This window comes from Poecile atricapillus, chromosome 3, assembly GCF_030490865.1.
Source record: "Poecile atricapillus isolate bPoeAtr1 chromosome 3, bPoeAtr1.hap1, whole genome shotgun sequence".
NCBI classification, from domain to species: Eukaryota; Metazoa; Chordata; class Aves; order Passeriformes; family Paridae; genus Poecile; species Poecile atricapillus.
Window position 1 is genome coordinate 4098366 of NC_081251.1, and position 15829 is coordinate 4114194.

At 42.6% G+C, this 15829-nt stretch overlaps 1 protein-coding gene across 5 annotated transcripts in view; it reads left to right on the plus strand.

The window, feature by feature from the left end:
* PKHD1 (PKHD1 ciliary IPT domain containing fibrocystin/polyductin) overlaps positions 1-15829 on the plus strand; it is a 237704-nt gene that overhangs the window by 18038 nt on the left and 203837 nt on the right. For all 5 annotated transcript variants that reach the window (XM_058835020.1, XM_058835023.1, XM_058835022.1 and 2 more), the window contains exons 18-29: positions 230-323; positions 824-966; positions 1636-1766; positions 2546-2730; positions 3214-3352; positions 5992-6146; positions 6664-6848; positions 7810-7932; positions 9486-9591; positions 10487-10765; positions 13957-14087; positions 14646-14781. In XM_058835020.1, coding sequence (XP_058691003.1) covers positions 230-323; positions 824-966; positions 1636-1766; positions 2546-2730; positions 3214-3352; positions 5992-6146; positions 6664-6848; positions 7810-7932; positions 9486-9591; positions 10487-10765; positions 13957-14087; positions 14646-14781 — 1807 coding nt within the window. The remainder of the gene's footprint in view (positions 1-229; positions 324-823; positions 967-1635; positions 1767-2545; positions 2731-3213; positions 3353-5991; positions 6147-6663; positions 6849-7809; positions 7933-9485; positions 9592-10486; positions 10766-13956; positions 14088-14645; positions 14782-15829) is intronic.

Below are 15829 nucleotides of genomic sequence, written 5' to 3' on the forward strand. Positions count from 1 at the left end.
CTCACACCCTGGAAGCTCTCAGATATGGAAGTTTACACTCTGTTGAGATAAATTTTGTTATATTATTATTTACCATTTTAATTCTTTTAATATTTGGCTGCCTGCTTGTTCAGAGCTGCTGTGCCACAGATCCCTGGCTGATGAAAAATGAAGTGATGATGTGTGTGCTGGAGTCTCTGCTGAAATGATTGTAACTGACTGCTTTTCACTTTCTTAATTTCTTTTAAAGGTGCAAGCAGCAATAGAAGAACTCCTTTCAGTAGGATGTGAAACTGAGCCAACTTCTGCTAAAATCCTTTTTCACTGTGGTTTTGAGAAAGAAGGTAGGGAACTTCTGTGGCAAATAAGCAGTATTTATTGTGAGAATTGCTCTTCTTTTATGACATAAATGTTCTTTAAACTTTTACTGGTAGCAAATTTAAACTTTTAATGGGTGTAAGTACGTATTCATTTTTATTATCTATTTCTTGTATGCATGCATCCAAAACAACATGGTCAATATAATAACAACAGTCAGTATAAAAATCAATATAATAACAACATGATCAATATGATAAATAGTGATAGAATATTCAGAGTTGGAAGGGACCCACAAGGATCATCAAATCCAACTCCTGGACCTGTACAGGACAACCCCAGGAATCTGTGCCTGAGAGTGTTGTACGAAGACTTCTTGAACTCTGTCAGGAGAATTCTTAGAGTATTGACAATTTCTGGATACCCACTTGTATTTTCATAAATCTTGACTGTATTGGTGTCTTCTGAATAGCTTTGAAACCTCTAATTTCCTCTTTTTTTTTAATTTTTTTTTTTACTCTATCAGATATGAAGAACATCACCACCACAGGACATGTTGTCAGTGGAACAGAGCCTTTCTGTGGGAGGTTCAGCATCCACAGACCAAGCCAGCTGGTGAAAACTTCCCCATCAATGCTACCAAGATATGACCTTGCTAAATACACACATGTGAGTGGCTGCTCGTAACAAGCAGCTTGCACTGGACACTGAATGCTCAGAGCCTAATAAACAACATAAAGTCATTTGGTCAGCTGATAATTCCCCCAAATCTACCAAGCATTGTATCTTAGCACAGGGCAGAGCATCTTTTATTTGGTTTGAGAGCGGTTTTGGATCTCTGAGATGTAGATTCTGTTTAACACAGCTGGCTGTTAACTGTTCCTGGGGATGCAACCCTTGCTGTGGGAAAGGAAAAAGTGGGATGATGTTGGAGAAAGGTGGAAGAGACAAGGAAAACCATTTCTTGACAAAACAAAAAAAATCCTTTATTGTTTGGCAATCCATTATTGCTCGCTTTTGTTCTCATCTTATGCTTTTGACAGGAATAAACCCAAAACTTCAGGGAAGCCCCAGGGGTCAGTTTGGTGCCATGGTGTGGCACACCTGGGTGCCAAAACTGTCTTCTACAGTTCTAATTCCCTCTCCAGCTCTCTTGGAAGGAGCCCCTTTAGGCACTGGAAGAGGACTTAAGGTTTCCCCACAGTCTCTTATTCTCCAGGCTGAAGAACCCAGTGTTAAACCAGAACTGAAGTAGCATATCTCCCTTTACCTTACATGTACATCATATATAAATTAGCTGTGTTTTGATTTGTGAAAATCTTTCCCCCACTTTTGCAGGTGTGTTTTGCACATAAAGGCCACATGAGCAATATCCTTCATCTCTCAGTGTCCTACACCAATGTCTCCTCATGTCCAGTGAGGAGAAACCTCACCTGCCACTGGGACTTCAATGAAACTGACTCTAAAAGGTATCCAGACAATTACAGTTACCAGAGATTACATTCTGCATAGCAGGAAGGTGCAGTAGGAAAACTGAGGGAAGTTCTTATTTATATAGGAATAATTTGTTAGTTGGAGTAATCTGACAAAAGCTCTGTCCCTACAGAAGCATTGCTGGAATGTGTTTTCATGCTTTTTGGAGGATTTAATCAGTAAATTTCCATGTTTCTTGTTATGTGCACTATCTCACCTCAGTGTCACACAGGTATACTTGAAGATTTTTGAGAACATAAATTTCCCAGTTTATTTCCCAGTTGATTTTCTGCAGTAATAGAGAGAATTGCTTGTTTTTTTACTCCACCCTTTGAAAATTGGTGTAGCCTTTAATTTTCTTTATTCACTTAAAATTCCATGAGTGGAAAACTTTTGGTAGCAGACATAAAGCTTAGAGCAAGCAGACTAAAAAAAAAAAAAAAATCAGGAGTGTTTGAAGAACCTGAAGAGAACTGAGGGGTTGAATTCTGGGTTGACCCCCATTGGGGTCACTGATGCTGCTGTGGTATTTTGCCAAAAATAAAGTAAGTGTGGTCATTCCCATATCCCACTCTAGTGATTCAGAGGGGGAAATATAAGCAGAGATCTAAATCCTCATTTCCAGCTCTGAGCAACCCAAAAGGGCATGGTGAGTAATCACAAACCATTGAGCTTGTGCTAATCACCAGCAGTAACAAAACCAGCGCCTGATACTACCTGGAATCTTCACAATCACCTCGGATTTGTTTATTGTCCCAACCTTGGTGTCTTCCAGCTGGACATTTACCTGCAGCAACCTCTGGAAGAGGTGTGTGAATCAATCTGTGCTTCTCCAGGACCTCCCAGCCAGTTCCCCAGTATTTGTGCATCAGATAGGCTTGCAGAGCCCTGTGCTGCAAAAAGAAACACCTGGATCATTTTATCTTGATGAGCTCATCATTGCTGACAGAGATGTGATAGGTAAAGGCAAACCTTTTGGGCTTTTTTTCCCCCCCAGGATATTCTTTTAAATCTATAGCAATAAAGCTGGATGAAACTTTTTTCAAAGGGAAGTTACACAACAGGCACAAAACCATATTTTTTTCTTGAACTTATACTTATTTATTTATTTTTTTTTGTGACAGCAGTCAAGAAGGAATTTCCAAAATATCAATATTTTTGGTTTATTTGAAAGCGTGGTTGTACAAATGGCACAGACTGTGGTGAAATCACCATCCCTGGAAAGGTTCAAAGATATGTAGGGACTTGGGTTGGTGGTGGACTGGGCAGTGCTGCAGAACACTTGGACTCTCTGAACTTAGAGGCCTTTTCTGACCTTAATGATTCTATGAAATATAACTTAAAACAAAAAAAACCCAACACCCAAGCAGGTGTTTCCAGCTGTGAAATGACAATACCCTGGGCTCTCCTTGTTCTAATGAATGTTTGTGTTTTTTCTTTCAGTTTCTCAGAGAGACCCCAAACCCCCCCAGCCAGGGGGGAGGACAATTGAAGCCGTGTCTGTGGTGGGGTCTCCTCCCACCTACAACGTGTCCTGGAGGGTCTCTGGCTGTGGTCCCAGCCTGCCCCTTCTCTCTCTGAGGTAGGGACAGTGAGTAGCTCATCTCAATGTCCTGACACACCTCGTGCAGCTCCCCCGGTGTATCTGGAGCAGCTTGTCAGCTGGGTTCAGCTGCTGAAAACCAGAGGGGCTCAAGAGGTTTGAGATCACTTGTGGTGTGAGATATCCGTGGTGTGACGTGGGATGGGAAGGAAATCTAAGCCCTTCTGGAACAGTGGGTGAAGATCATCCAGAGGTGTCTCCAAAATTAATGACACCAATTCCCACATGAGGCACTGGGAGTCCACCTTGGGTGTCCTTGTTTGCTGAGATGAGGTTTCTGTTCCTCCCAACAATGACAGAGGAATCAGAGACATGGGCTATGACTAGATCAGAGGCTGCAACATTAAAGGTTAGAAAAATAAGTCCTGTAAAAGTTGGATTGTATCCAGATCAGTCAAATGTGGTATTTTAACATAAACCACCAAGGGTAAGGGCAAGAATGAGAATGCAGGGAGGATGTTTGTGGTGGTTGAGATGCGTAACCAGAGGTGTAGCTAATAGGAAGAGGGAAAATTTTTACTCCTCTGTGGAGCCTGAAGACTGACATTGGAATGCTGCAAATGAAACTGATGGCTGTATTTTTCAAATAAATTTAGAAAAAAATGGTAAAAAATGCTATAAGAATCATTATGGAGCTGAGGAAAATGCCTAGGAGATGAAGATTTAGGAAGCTCCACTTGTTTAGCTAATAAAAGAAAAAGGATTAAGACACAGTTTGATCACAGCACCTCTCACCAGGATAAAAATGATGTGTGGCACAGGTGGGCTTCTCCATCTCACAGAGGAAGGTATCAGAGAAAAGCAGGAATCAGCACAAGCTTCAAAAATGGGTAGGCTGAGCACTGTCTTTGGACATCTTCAAAATAAACCTGTCTGTATCTCTCCGCTGAATACAGGCTCTGATTTAATCCACCACGACTCCTACTCTTATCAGAACAGGAATATTGGCTGAAATCTTGTACCAGCTGTAAAAAGGGCTCAGTGGTCCTTTTGGTTTTGTTTTTTGGATTTTTTTTTTTTTGCAGAAGCCACTTGTTATCCAGACACTTAACACACGGTGGCATCGTTGTACCACAGAGAGGCTCCTTTTCCTTTGAAACACGAGAATTTTAGTGGCAAATGAGAAAAGCATTTTAACTTTTAGAAACTGGACTTTGGGTGAACTTGAATTACCCCAGTACAGATGTGGTGTCTGGGAGCATGGTTTAATGATGGACCTGGTAATTCTGGGTTAAAAACTGGGCTCGATCTTAGGGGTCTTTTCCAACCTAAATGATTGTACAGTATGAAATCTCACTGTTATTCAGGGAATTTGAGATTTTCATGAGCTCGAGGAGATTGCAGTGTGAAGCAGGAAATATTTTTGCTTTGCTGTGCCAGATGCTGTCTCGGCTGTGCAGCGCTGGTTCTTTAGAAACACAAGTACCGGGGTAGCACTCCCTGGTGCTAGATGGTATACAAATTATTCTTCTATCATATACTTTAAAAGGTCATTTTCCATAATTTTCTGCTCTGTGCATTGCCTGCATAACTCACAGAATCAGAGAATGTCCAGGTTGGAAGATACCTTTAAGATCATTGAGTCCAACCCAGCCCTAACACCTCACCTAGACCATGGCACCGAGTGCCACATCCAGTCTTTTTTTAAACTCATCCAGAGATGGTGACTCCACCACCTCCCCAGGCAAACTATCCCAATACTTTATCACCCTTTGTGTAAAGGTGATATTTTCCTAATATCCAGCCTAAATATCCCTTGGCACGGCTTAAGACTGTGTCCTCTGGTTCTGTCAGCTGCTGCCTGGAGAAGGAGACCGACCCCACCTGACCACAGCCACCTTTCAGGGAGTTGTAGAGAGTGATTAGAAGTTAGAAGTTGGGAATATCCAGTTTGGTTTGAGCTCTGGGCATCTTCCCCTTAAATCCTTCAGGAGTGTTGTTCCTGTTGGGGTGTGACATTGGTGGCTGGGTTCTTTTCTCCAGGACTGAGATTGATCAGAGAGAGGCGGTTTTCTCGTGTTTGGGCTTGGATGTTTATTCCTTCCTTATCTATATTACATATTTACAGAGTACAAGGAACTACATACACTAAGATAGAGAGGTGCAAAATGGCAATCTCTTCAAGGTCTTTTATATGTCTATTTGTCCAATAATCAAATGCCAAGTAAGTTATTTCTCTTACTGACCCTGTGACCTGACACCTGTGTGCTGCATTGTGGATGTCTTTATTCAATCACCCATTATTACCCAAAAACCCTTACATAAAAAGATGAAGAAGGAAGAAGGAGAAAGGGAAAACTCCCTAAATCTTCCATGTTGTCTTTTTATTCTCTAATGTAGCTTAAACCCTAAATTCTAACTTTCTCACCCAGTGGCTGAAGAAAACTCTATCTAGCCTATACACCCACATTCCCAGTTTCTCTAATTAACTTTAAAAGCTGTCTCCATGGTGTTATGCTAAACTCAGTGCTCTCTTGGGTGTCAGAGCCAGGCACCACAGACAAGGGTTGATTTCCTGTGCTTCTGACCCCAACAGTTCCCACAGGTGTCCTCAGCTGTTGGTGACGTGGGGGTCTCCACTGCTGGTGCTCTCTTGTGACCCCCTCTCTTTCCCACAGAGGTGCAGTGCTTGGGGAGGGCTCTGAGGAATATGGACACCTGAATGTTTCCACGGAGGATGTGAGGGTTGGCCTCACCATCCAGAGGCTGCAGAAGTCGTCCCCACCTCTCGGAGGAACCTTCCAAATCCACTTGGCCAACACAGTGATACCAGGTAAGGGAAGATGCAGGTCAGGGCCTGGATTTCCTGAGCAGGAAGCCAAGGGAAGAATTAATTGCCAGAGAAGTTTTGGCTGCCTCATCCCTGGGTGTGCTCAAGGCCAGGCTGGTTGTTATTAAAAAGAGAGGATGATCTTCAGATTAGATATAAGGAAGAAATTTTTTTATAATGATGTTGGGGAAACAGTGGCAGAGGTTGCCCAGAAAGGTGGTGGATGCCCCATCTCTGGAAACATTTGAGATCAGGTTGGACAGGGCTTTAAACAATCTGATCTGCTGGGATTATATGACCTTTGAAGGTCCTTTCCAGCACAAATCCTTCTATGATTCTATTCTATAATTCCATAATTTTTTGGTGTTTAGGGTCTAATAAATTTCACTATTTTGGCAGCTGCAGAGGTTTGAACCATGACAGCCTTGCACTAATAATGAAACCCCTTCCTTTCCTAGGAGCAGGCAGATGTGCTCTCCTGGAAATGGAGATAGCCACTGCTCCCTAATGTCTTTTGCAGGAGTTTCAGTGCGCATCTCTGCCCACCGGCTCCGCAGGCTTTTGCAGGACAATGTGGATCATTTTACAGCTCCCTTCTTCAACACCAGTGACTTCACTGTGACCAGAGAATCCAGCTCGTGCTATGAAAGCACCTGGACACTGACTTGGAAAAAAACAGCTGGGGACTTGCCCAACGTTATTAGTGTACAGTAATTTCTTTTACTAATTCCTACTTTAGTCCCCATTTGATGTCTTTGGTCTTGGCTGATTCAGTCTCACAATGGTTGTTTTTATGAAGGCACCATGGAAATTTAGGCAATGTTCCTATTTGGAACAACACCTTAAGCAAATTCCAGAATAAATGATTAAAAAAACCCCAGTTGTAGAACAAGAAAATATATCAGGTGTGTGATTCAAAACCAGGAAACTTGAGAGTATTTTCAGCACAGCAAAGGGGCTGGTATACTGAAATGAAATCTTCATTAATTATATCTACATTGATGTTTCAGTACAGCAACTGAAGCTCGTCACAGATTTGTGGCATCATTTAATTGCCAAGAAGGTGTTTTTCTGAGCAGTGTTTTGTCTGGTTTCATATCTGGTTCTCTTAAGTCTCAGGTGAAAGTTCACTTTGCACTCTCCCTTCTCAAGATTTGTCATGTTAGTTTTGCTTCAAGCAGAAGGGTCATTTTGAGTAAGGACTTAGACTGAGATGCTACCTACCTCAAGAGGAAACACTATTTCTTTGGATATTCAGCTCCTGAAAGTGTGATGTTATTTTCAACAAATTCCAGTGCTCAAGATGTTGGCTTGGAGGGTGAAAAAAGCTTGAGCTGTATCTTCAGCTCTTGCACAGGCCCTTGTTTCACCCAAATTCATGGCTTTGAGAAGATCTTTCCATGCCTAAATCCAAGTTATATTATTGGGTATTAGAAGTTTATTTACAAACCTGACTCCTGAATTTCTTTGTCCTCTCCTTGCCTGCAAGGTGAAGGTGGGAAGAGGGAGGTATTGTGAAAGCTCGAGTAATGAAGATTTAGAGGTGGAGATATGATTCGTGGAAGAAGTGTGAGAAGTTTCCAGAAGTTATTTGCTTGATTCTGTTTTAATTCAAAATCACAGGGCAGAAAATGATGAGAAAATTAAATTCTTTGATCTTTGCCAGGTCTCTGATGAAAACCTCACTGGCCTGAAGCCAACTGTCTCCACCCGCGTGGTTTACGATGGGGGTGTGTTTATTGGACCAATATTTGGGGACATGCTTGCCACCCCCCACAACCAAACACAGGTGAGTTGATGTGCTCTCACACTTTTCACTGATTCAGAAGACTTGTGTAGCTGCAGAAGTCTCACAGGTATTTGGCTGCCTTGTTCTGCCAGTAAATCCTTTCAGGAATCTGATGTTCCATGCCATAAATTTCTTATATTCTGCTGCCTGGTATGTGGAACAGGACTTTCCTCCAAGAAATGGGAGGAATGGTGATCATGGGTGATGGAAAACTATATCTTTTTTTTGGAAGCCATGACCAAGGGATGAAAATCTCTGAACCCCCACCCTTGGTGGGTCCTGAGGTGCTGGACACCAAACTGTGAATTACACAATTCACCTGCAACACTTTGTCACACTGATGGGCAAAATAAATGAGTTGGTGGCTGGGATACTCATCTGTGAGTTAGGCAAGTCCTGAACCTCTCTGGATCTCAATTCCCTAAGAGAGAAGAGAGAGATAGGAGAACTTCAGGGTGAAGCAAGAATAATTTCAGTCTGCTGGGTGGACAAACTTGTTTCCATCTCTGCTCTCAGATGTTACAGAAAGGTGGCTATTGCTGGTTTTGTTTCCAGCAGACTCACAGGCGCTGTGGCCATAACAGGGTGATGCTGGATGTGCTCCAAGCCCAGCTGTGCAACATCTGGGGCCAAGGCATCCTGCTTTTTCCATGAGCCTGGTTCCCAGCCATGAGGTTTCTCTTCCTCCAGTGATTTAGCCACCTGTGACACCTTTTCCATCCATGCTGCACAAACCCTCAAATAGCCCAAGTGAAACAAGACCACCAGCAGCAAACAGTTTTGGTAGTTTTTGAAGCTTTATTCTGGCAGTGTAAAAATGTCCCTCTAATTATTGAGTCTCTGCCAAGCAACTCTGTGCTCCTGGCATTTATTTGGGACAGATGCTTTTCTTTTTGCAGGCATTGGTGTACTCTTCTGGCATGTGCTTAACACCCAGAGAGAGATAAAGAGGGGCTTTTTTATGCCCTATCCTTCTCCAGCTGACTCTTCAAAAATATCAATATCTCAGGAGGGATATTTCTTAAGATATTTTTTAGATAATCAAAGTCACACCCCTTTTTTTTTCTTCAGCATGAACAACAAGAGACAAAAAATAAAATCGAGGGCTGCATGTTGAGAAGACACATTTTAGGTTTCATTTTAATTAGTCATTCAGGGCACTTTAAACACAGTAAATTTATTCCCAAAGCAAAGTGGGAAGAACTGGGGCAAGGCAATAAAAGTCTTCAATGGGTGACTGGAAGAACAGGAGTTTGAGGAGGCATGGTCCCAGGATGGTGGGAGATTGGCTGGGAGATGCAGCATCCAAATCTGTGCTCTGCTGTGCCTTGGATGAGCCCATTAATAGCCATTTATTAGCAATTTGCTATTTAAATTTGCAGTTAAATTTGCAGTGGGACTGCAGCAGGGTGAAGAGCTCTCTGTTCCCTGTTCTGGCACTGAGTGCTCTCAGTAGCTCAGGGTGGATACCAGCATCCATCAGTCAGTTGTGGCTCTAGAAAACACCTCTGCTCCCTTACCAACTTTAAGGTCCTGCTCTGGTCTGTCTCCAGGTGGTGGTGATGGTGAATGATGTCCCTGCAAACTGTTCTGGCTCGTGTTCTTTCCAGTTCAGCCGGGAACTGACACCCATAGTCAGAGATGTGGAGTATTCATCAGGTAACGGGGCCTGGTGTCTGAACACAATGGCAAAAATTCTGTGAAAAAGACCTGCCAGGTGCTGGTGATTTCATGTGTACGTGTATCCTTTTGTAAATGTTTGATTTTATGGAAGCTGCACTTTTATGGGTCACTTCTGATCAACCCCAGTTGCAGACATGCTGAGTGCACAAGTTTGTCCTGAGAAGGGCAGAGGAGCTGGAAGGGTCTGGAGCACAGGTCTGGGGAGGACAACCAGGGAGGTTCAGCCTGGAGAAAATGAGGTTCAGGGTGACCTTCTCACTCTCCACGACTCCCTGATGGGAAGAGGGATAGGAGGAAGGTGCAGCCAGGTGGGGCTTGGTCTCTTCTTCCATGGATGAAGAAATAAGATGTTAGGAAATGGCCTTAAGGTGCATCAGGAGAAGCTTAGAATAGTTATTAGGAAAAATTTCCTCACTGAAATTGTCATTGTCAGGCTCTGGAACAGGCTGCTCAGGGCAGTGGTGGAGTCACCATCCCTGGAGGGGTTCAGAAGACTTGTGGATGTGGCATTTGGAGACCTGGTTTAGTGGTGAACACAGAGGGGATCTCAGAGGTCTTTTCCAACCTTAACTACTCTGTGATTCTGTGGTAGAGCCATAAAGGAGAGAGAAACAATGGCAGGTTTGATGCCTAAAGCAAAAAACAGCTCTGGGCTCAAGTTATTTTTAATTAAAATTTAAGATAAAATGTAACAGCTGGACAGGGCCCGGCAGGAATTGCTGTTATGTGGAAGCATTAGATATCACCAGTGGTGTAGTTTCCAGGATGTCCTGTTGGAGCTGGTAAAAACTTTTAACTGTTGGCTGAAATTAAATTCTGGGCACGTCTAGGCCAAAATTCGTGGGTCACCTTGATGATTATATTCCTTCAGGTGAAGGGCCCCAGGCCACGGTGGTTCTCAGGGGAGCTGGCTTTGGTGAGGAGCTGCCGGCCCTGCGGGTGGAGGTGAGCAAGAGGAGCTGCCACGTCACGGCTGGGAACCAGAGCCAAGTGGTTTGCCAGGTGCCGAGGCTGCCGCTCGGGATCCACCCGGTGACGCTGCTGGTGGCACCTCACGGCTTTGCTCTCAGTGCCACCACAGGACAAGGGACCTTCCTCACAGTCCAGCCAACGCTGGGAGCTGTTGAACCTCCTTCCACCTCAGAGATTGGTAGGTGTGAACCCTCCAAGGGAGCTGCTTCCTGCTTCTCCCTTGCCATGGCATGTTTTGGTTCTTCTGTACTTTCGCTACCAAGATTTTCACCTGCTGATGAAGAAATTTTATGGTTGGAAACACTGTGTGTGCCCCAAAGCACAGTTAAAAATGACCAAAAGCCTGACAGACTCTCTTTAGCTCTTTGTTTCCTGAGTGGTTTTGTTTGGGAATTATATTTTCAAGTGCACATACATTCATTTCAGCAAATCATTATTGTTTCATACTCATCCTCCCATATCCATTTGACACGTAGCTTTGTAGTATTTGATTTCATCTGGCCTAATTAGAGTGGGTATTAGGGAAAATTTCTTCACTGGAATGGTTGCCCAGGGCATTGGAGGAGTCACCATCCCTAGAGGGATTTGAAAGATGTGTAGACCTGGCACTTGGGGACATGGGTTAGTGGTGAGCCTGGAAGTGCTGGGTTACTGGCTGGACTTATTGATCTTAGGGGGTTTTTTCAAAATAAGTGATCCTTTGATTCTATAATTGTGAAATGGCTGAACTCTAGTTAATCCCAGCACCACTGAAGCAAATTCACGTTCTGAGGAAGAAAATGGAAAACTCACCTGTATTTAAGTACAAAGCTAAGAAACTTAGAGAAGCTAAAGCTGAATGAATCTTCTTCCATTCCCATTATACCTCCTCTCCTTGAAACAGAACAGGAAATAGGGTGATAAATTCCATACCTGAAGACAAGATCTGGAAAGATTTTTTTTAAATTTTTTTTTTTTTTTTGAAGAGGAAAGATTCTCCTCAACCCAATGAGAAACAGTGGCAAACACTCTTGATCCACCTGGGCTGTGCAATGCAGGACAGTCTCAGATTATCCTTTGTTTTCAAGCAGCAAGGAATGCAGCAGAACCAGCATGAACCAGGTCTACTCTGGCAGTAAAATTACCCAGTCATTTTTCTGTAAATCTCATTTTATTTTTGAGATCATGGCGATAATCACCACTGAGAGCAGTCCTGGCCTCAGTGCAGGTCAGACACGTGGCTTGGAGATTTGACAGTGCCATGCTTGGCTGCTTTGGAGCAGCCAGAGAAAGGGAATGATGCCTGTAAACCTCTCCATGGACGAGCATGGGATGGACTTGGAATAACACAAGGTTTCTAAGCTAGAAGTTACAGCCACTTCTTCTGTGCTTCTGGTTTTGAGGATTTTTTGTTTGCTTTCTTGTTCATTGTTTTGGGGGAGAGGGGGATTGTTTTTTTCTTTTTCTGCTGTTGATTTTTTTTTTTTTTGTTGCATGTGAAGAAAACTATTCTAACTCTTTTATTAGCTGTTTTTCCCCCTAATGAGAGAGTCATGGCACACTACGTTTAAGAATCACTTTTAATTCATAGAAAACCCAGACACCTACAAACAACTCTTAAAAACAATCCAGCAATGGCAAATTTTAGTGTTTGGGCCTTGCTTCTCCTTTGCTGGCAAATCCACTCCTCCCAATTACAGTGATCTGTCACTCATTAAAAAGAAAGCAAGTATAATGCTATCTTACATTACATGTGCCTGAAACGCTTATAATTGGAAAGAATTACAGCTTCCATCTGTGTTTTTAATTTCTCCCATTTCAAATACCTCTCTTCAATCTCATTGTAAAGTGCACACAGGCAGTATTTCACTGCATATAGATATAATGTAGATATCAAAACTTAACAGCACCAGTCTTCACACAACAGTCAGTATTCTGAGCTCTAAATCTGAAGCTCCTTATCTGACAACTCTTTCATTAACAAGTGGCTTCAGTTTTCACTTACTGCTCTTTCTGACTGCAAATTTAATGTTACAGGACGGGAAGGCAACAAAGCACCTTGTACTTTGCTGCTTCAGCTCCCTCTTGTCAAAATATCCCTGGTCTCAGTGGTGCCATGCTGGGAGATCCCCATGACCTAACTCTGGAAGCATGGAATGCCTTTCTAAAGATACTCCCACGTTCCAGTGAATAGCAGGAGCTTGCTGTTAATGTATCTGATTGTTGGCCAGGATTTGCTGCCAGCCACAGGAAATCAAGACTAAACTTCTATAATTCTCATTAAACTTCTATAATTCTGGTGGTTTAAAGAATTAGCAGGAATAGGTAATTTTAGGGAAGTGTACAAGGGAATCTGTCATTAATATATAATTACTTTAATGTAGAGGATTGCTTACATCACATGTGAAAAGAAGGATAAAAGCTCAGTAGGTGTACAATATAGTCACACTAATAAATACAAATAAACGCTGCATTAATTAGTGCCTGTCTGAGCAGTCTGTTCAGACATAATCCCAAAACTCTGCAGTGCTGAGAACTAGAGAAAAACCCTAAGTTTCAAGCAACCATTTCCTTTTCATTTTGAAGTTTCCCTGAATGGCATCAAAGCACAAACTCCAGCTTAGAATTGCCATTAATGCCCACTCCTGTTCTCTTTCCTGTTTCTCTTTGAAATATCCCCGAGTCTTCTAATCACTTGGAAAAGCAAAGGAGCACCTTGACTCTTTGGAATTGGATGCTGAAGAAAGATTAAGCACAAGTCTGACTCGTGTAGGGCATGATCCCACATGGGACTGGAGAGGCTCGGTCTGGCACGCAGGAGAGCTGAGCTTGCTCGCTGCTCCACGGAACGAATCCCTCCGTGACTTCCCTCACAGCTCCAAGTCTCGAGCCCTGCCAAGTCCCCTTTCTATCCCAAGTTTCCCAGACACATGCTACAGGCTTTTCTGGCAGCAGGGAGCTTGGCAGCTGTTTGAACTGTGAGAGCACCTGCTGCGTTAAGCTCATTTTCCATTCTTAGTGCTTCTTCCTTCCTTCCTTATTTCGTTCTCGGGCTGGGGATCTGTCTAAGGGGGAGATCACAGGCCAGGGCTTGCTGGTTTAAATAAGTATGTCATTAAAAAATAAACCGAGAAACAAATCCAGTCGTCCTGCATTGTGGAGGAGAATTCAAATAATTCAAGTTCAAATAATTCAAGTTCAAATAATTCAAAAAAGGCAAGAAGCATATCTGGTGCAAGAGAGGAAGCCAGGCACAGCAAAACTGGAACAGATCATCATCAGCTCAGCTGAGAGACGCTACTGCCTTTTGTAGTCATCTATAAACAAAGAATTCTTTGCATATTAAAATGTCTTACATATTGAATAACATGGAATAATTGTTTGTTTTAGGAGGACTTAAAGTGACTCTCAGGGGCACCAATCTGGAAGGGGTAAATGCAGTGTTGTTTGGATCCCAGCCTTGCCCAGTTTTGGAGGAGGGCAGGAATTCAACAAGAATTCAATGTAAAGTTCCTTCTCGGGTAAGAAACCTCACTTTGGGGGAGCAGTCAGAAGCCAATGTGCCTTTTTATGTTTTCCTGGCTTGGCCTACACTAGGGGAAAGGCAAAGAGCAGCTTCTCAGACAAGTCTTGGCTGTGGGGCAGTTTACTCTGGACTCTTCTGGACCAGCTTAATTAAAAATGGATTGATAGGAGGTTTATAAAAACCAGTGAAAAAAGCAAGCACCTTAATTTAATAAGAATATTGCAAATTAAAAACTGCATATTTAGTCTGGGATTTTATTTACTAGTTTAATATACTTTTATGGATATAGCAAATCCAAATCTGCATAGTCTGTGATTGTTTTAAGTTTTCTAAATCTTCATAGATGCTCTTTAAAATCAACATAACTTTAAAATAACATAACTCTTTAAAATAACATAACAAAATAAATATTTAAGTAGAATCTGATGTGTCTGAAAGTTTCATCAGTGCCATGTGCCTGACTTAAATATGGGAGATGCAGGGATAGAGGAAATAACTTTTTTTAAAATTGGTTCATTCTTATCTCTGACATTTTCTTTCTCTCTCTTCTTAGGGGACAGAAGATGCTGCTGTCCACGTGACACTGATTTCTGGGTACCAGTCAACAACAGTAACCAACTTGTTCCAATATGATCCTTCCTTAAACCCTGCACTTGTATCCCTGAGCAGGAACAGAAGTGGCATAGCAGGTGAAAATGCAGATGTGTATTGGGCATCTTCTGGAGAAGTGTTGTTAGTGCTGATGGTGGTGGGGCAGAGGGAATTTAGGTCTGTAAAGTTTGATCTGACACTTTTTCTTTGTTTCCTTTTAAATTTTATTTCCCATATTTCCTGCTAGTCCTCGTCAATCCTGGTTGGTTTTTTATTGGTTTTTCACTAGCATACATGAGGTAATGAGTTGCTTGCCCAAGGCTGGTATGGATGATTTCCACAGGATGTCAGGTTCAGTATAGCCCTGCTTTTGTGTCCAGTTTCTCTAATTCTGCTCTGAAATGATCCCATCCATTCATGCAAAAAAACCTCAAACAAACAAGCTCCCCAGGGAATGATCACAGCCCCAAGGCTGCCAGTGATGCCTTGAGAAGGCTGACCTAGAACAGAGGCTTGACAGAGTTAAGAATAAAGTTGGTATTTATTGAAAGGCCTTGAAGGATACACCTTGTGCAGTACAAGAGCCTGACCAGGGCTGCACCCAAGATGGACCAAAAATGGTCACAACATGGTCACGAGGTCTCAGATCTTTGTAAGTTTTGGTCCATTTGCATACTGTGGTTAATTGTCCAATCACTGCTTTGGGTTATGAAGTCCCATCCTTGTTTTCTCTCTTCAGTCCATCATTGTTTATGCTTTTTGGCCTGAAACTTGTAACAATTGTCCTTGGTATCAAGCTAGAAAAGGAATTGTTTTGTCTGCCTTCTCTGTGAAGAGAGCTCACTAACATTAAATACAAAGCTCAAAGCTAGGCAACCCACAATATAAAAAATATGAAAGCTAAAACTTAAGGTATCACCAGAGCTCAAGTAATGTTTGTACAACTTTCTCAGGTACAGGGTGAGATTCTCAGGACTGTCCTGTACAGGGTCAGGAGCTGAACTTTGATGATCCTTGTAGGCCCCTTCCAATTCAGAATATTCCATGATTCTGTATTTTTTAGTAACAGATTCATCCACGACAGGAGAAATGAGCTCTGGAAATTGTCCTTCTCCAGGATCCCCAGGGGCTGGGCATAAAGAGCAT